The 746-nt window shown below is 35.4% G+C and overlaps 1 protein-coding gene across 1 annotated transcript in view; it reads left to right on the top strand.

Moving 5' to 3' along the window:
- The window catches only part of LOC107083607 (SH3-containing GRB2-like protein 3-interacting protein 1), a 36568-nt gene that overhangs the window by 25151 nt on the left and 10671 nt on the right, over nucleotides 1–746 (top strand). The window contains exon 17 of the mRNA XM_015372966.1: nucleotides 503–614. Within this exon, the coding sequence (XP_015228452.1) occupies nucleotides 503–614 (112 nt within the window). The remainder of the gene's footprint in view (nucleotides 1–502; nucleotides 615–746) is intronic.

Here is a 746-nt window from a genome sequence, read left to right as displayed (position 1 = left end):
TTTTCTGTTTTGTTTTATTCTTGGATCGGGCTTTAAAGGGTTAAAATCTGTTGGTATCCCCCAACGGTTCATCTATCTATATGTACATGCTCCACCTTACCCAGATCCTAAATTAGCTTAATTGTGCAGACGACACACAGCTGTACATGACAATGTCACCAGGTGACTAGGAAAATTCGATAGAAAAAAAAATCACATTTGGCAAATTAAAGAAAATTAGGGTAGACATGTAAAACTTTGACTGTTGACAATTAATGAAAGGAACAATAAGTTCAAACGTGTGTGCAATATTTTGATTTTTATAAATCCACAGAAGTTGTTATATTCTACCTTGGGGGAAAAAGTCTAACTTGTATTAATGGAAGCTCTAGATAAATTCCTATGATGAGTGTATGTATGTAAATGTCTGAGCAATACTATAGACTTTATTTAACCCTAATATGTCTGTTTTAGCTATACGTTTTTTACATATGAGTATCTTTTGGCTTTGTGCGGTTACCAGGGTGCTCCAGAGGACCCAGCCCACTCACCATGGGACCCCAGGACACTCTGCCAGTTGCAGCTGCATTCACGGAAACTATAAATGCTTATTTCAAAGGCGCTGATCCCAGCAAGTAAGTCCTTTTTTAAAAAGTAGGTTGGTTCAGTCACTATGACATGATACAGGATTTTATCTATATTGTTATATTGCAAATGTTTCTGATTGTAGAAATATCATAGTAGATTAGGTAAAATATAAAATATCA

The sequence above is a fragment of the Cyprinodon variegatus genome, unplaced genomic scaffold, assembly GCF_000732505.1.
Source record: "Cyprinodon variegatus isolate N-32 unplaced genomic scaffold, C_variegatus-1.0 Scaffold79, whole genome shotgun sequence".
Taxonomy (NCBI): domain Eukaryota; kingdom Metazoa; phylum Chordata; class Actinopteri; order Cyprinodontiformes; family Cyprinodontidae; genus Cyprinodon; species Cyprinodon variegatus.
The sequence above is the reverse complement of the archived record's forward strand: the minus strand, read 5'-3'. Positions and strand labels throughout refer to the sequence as shown.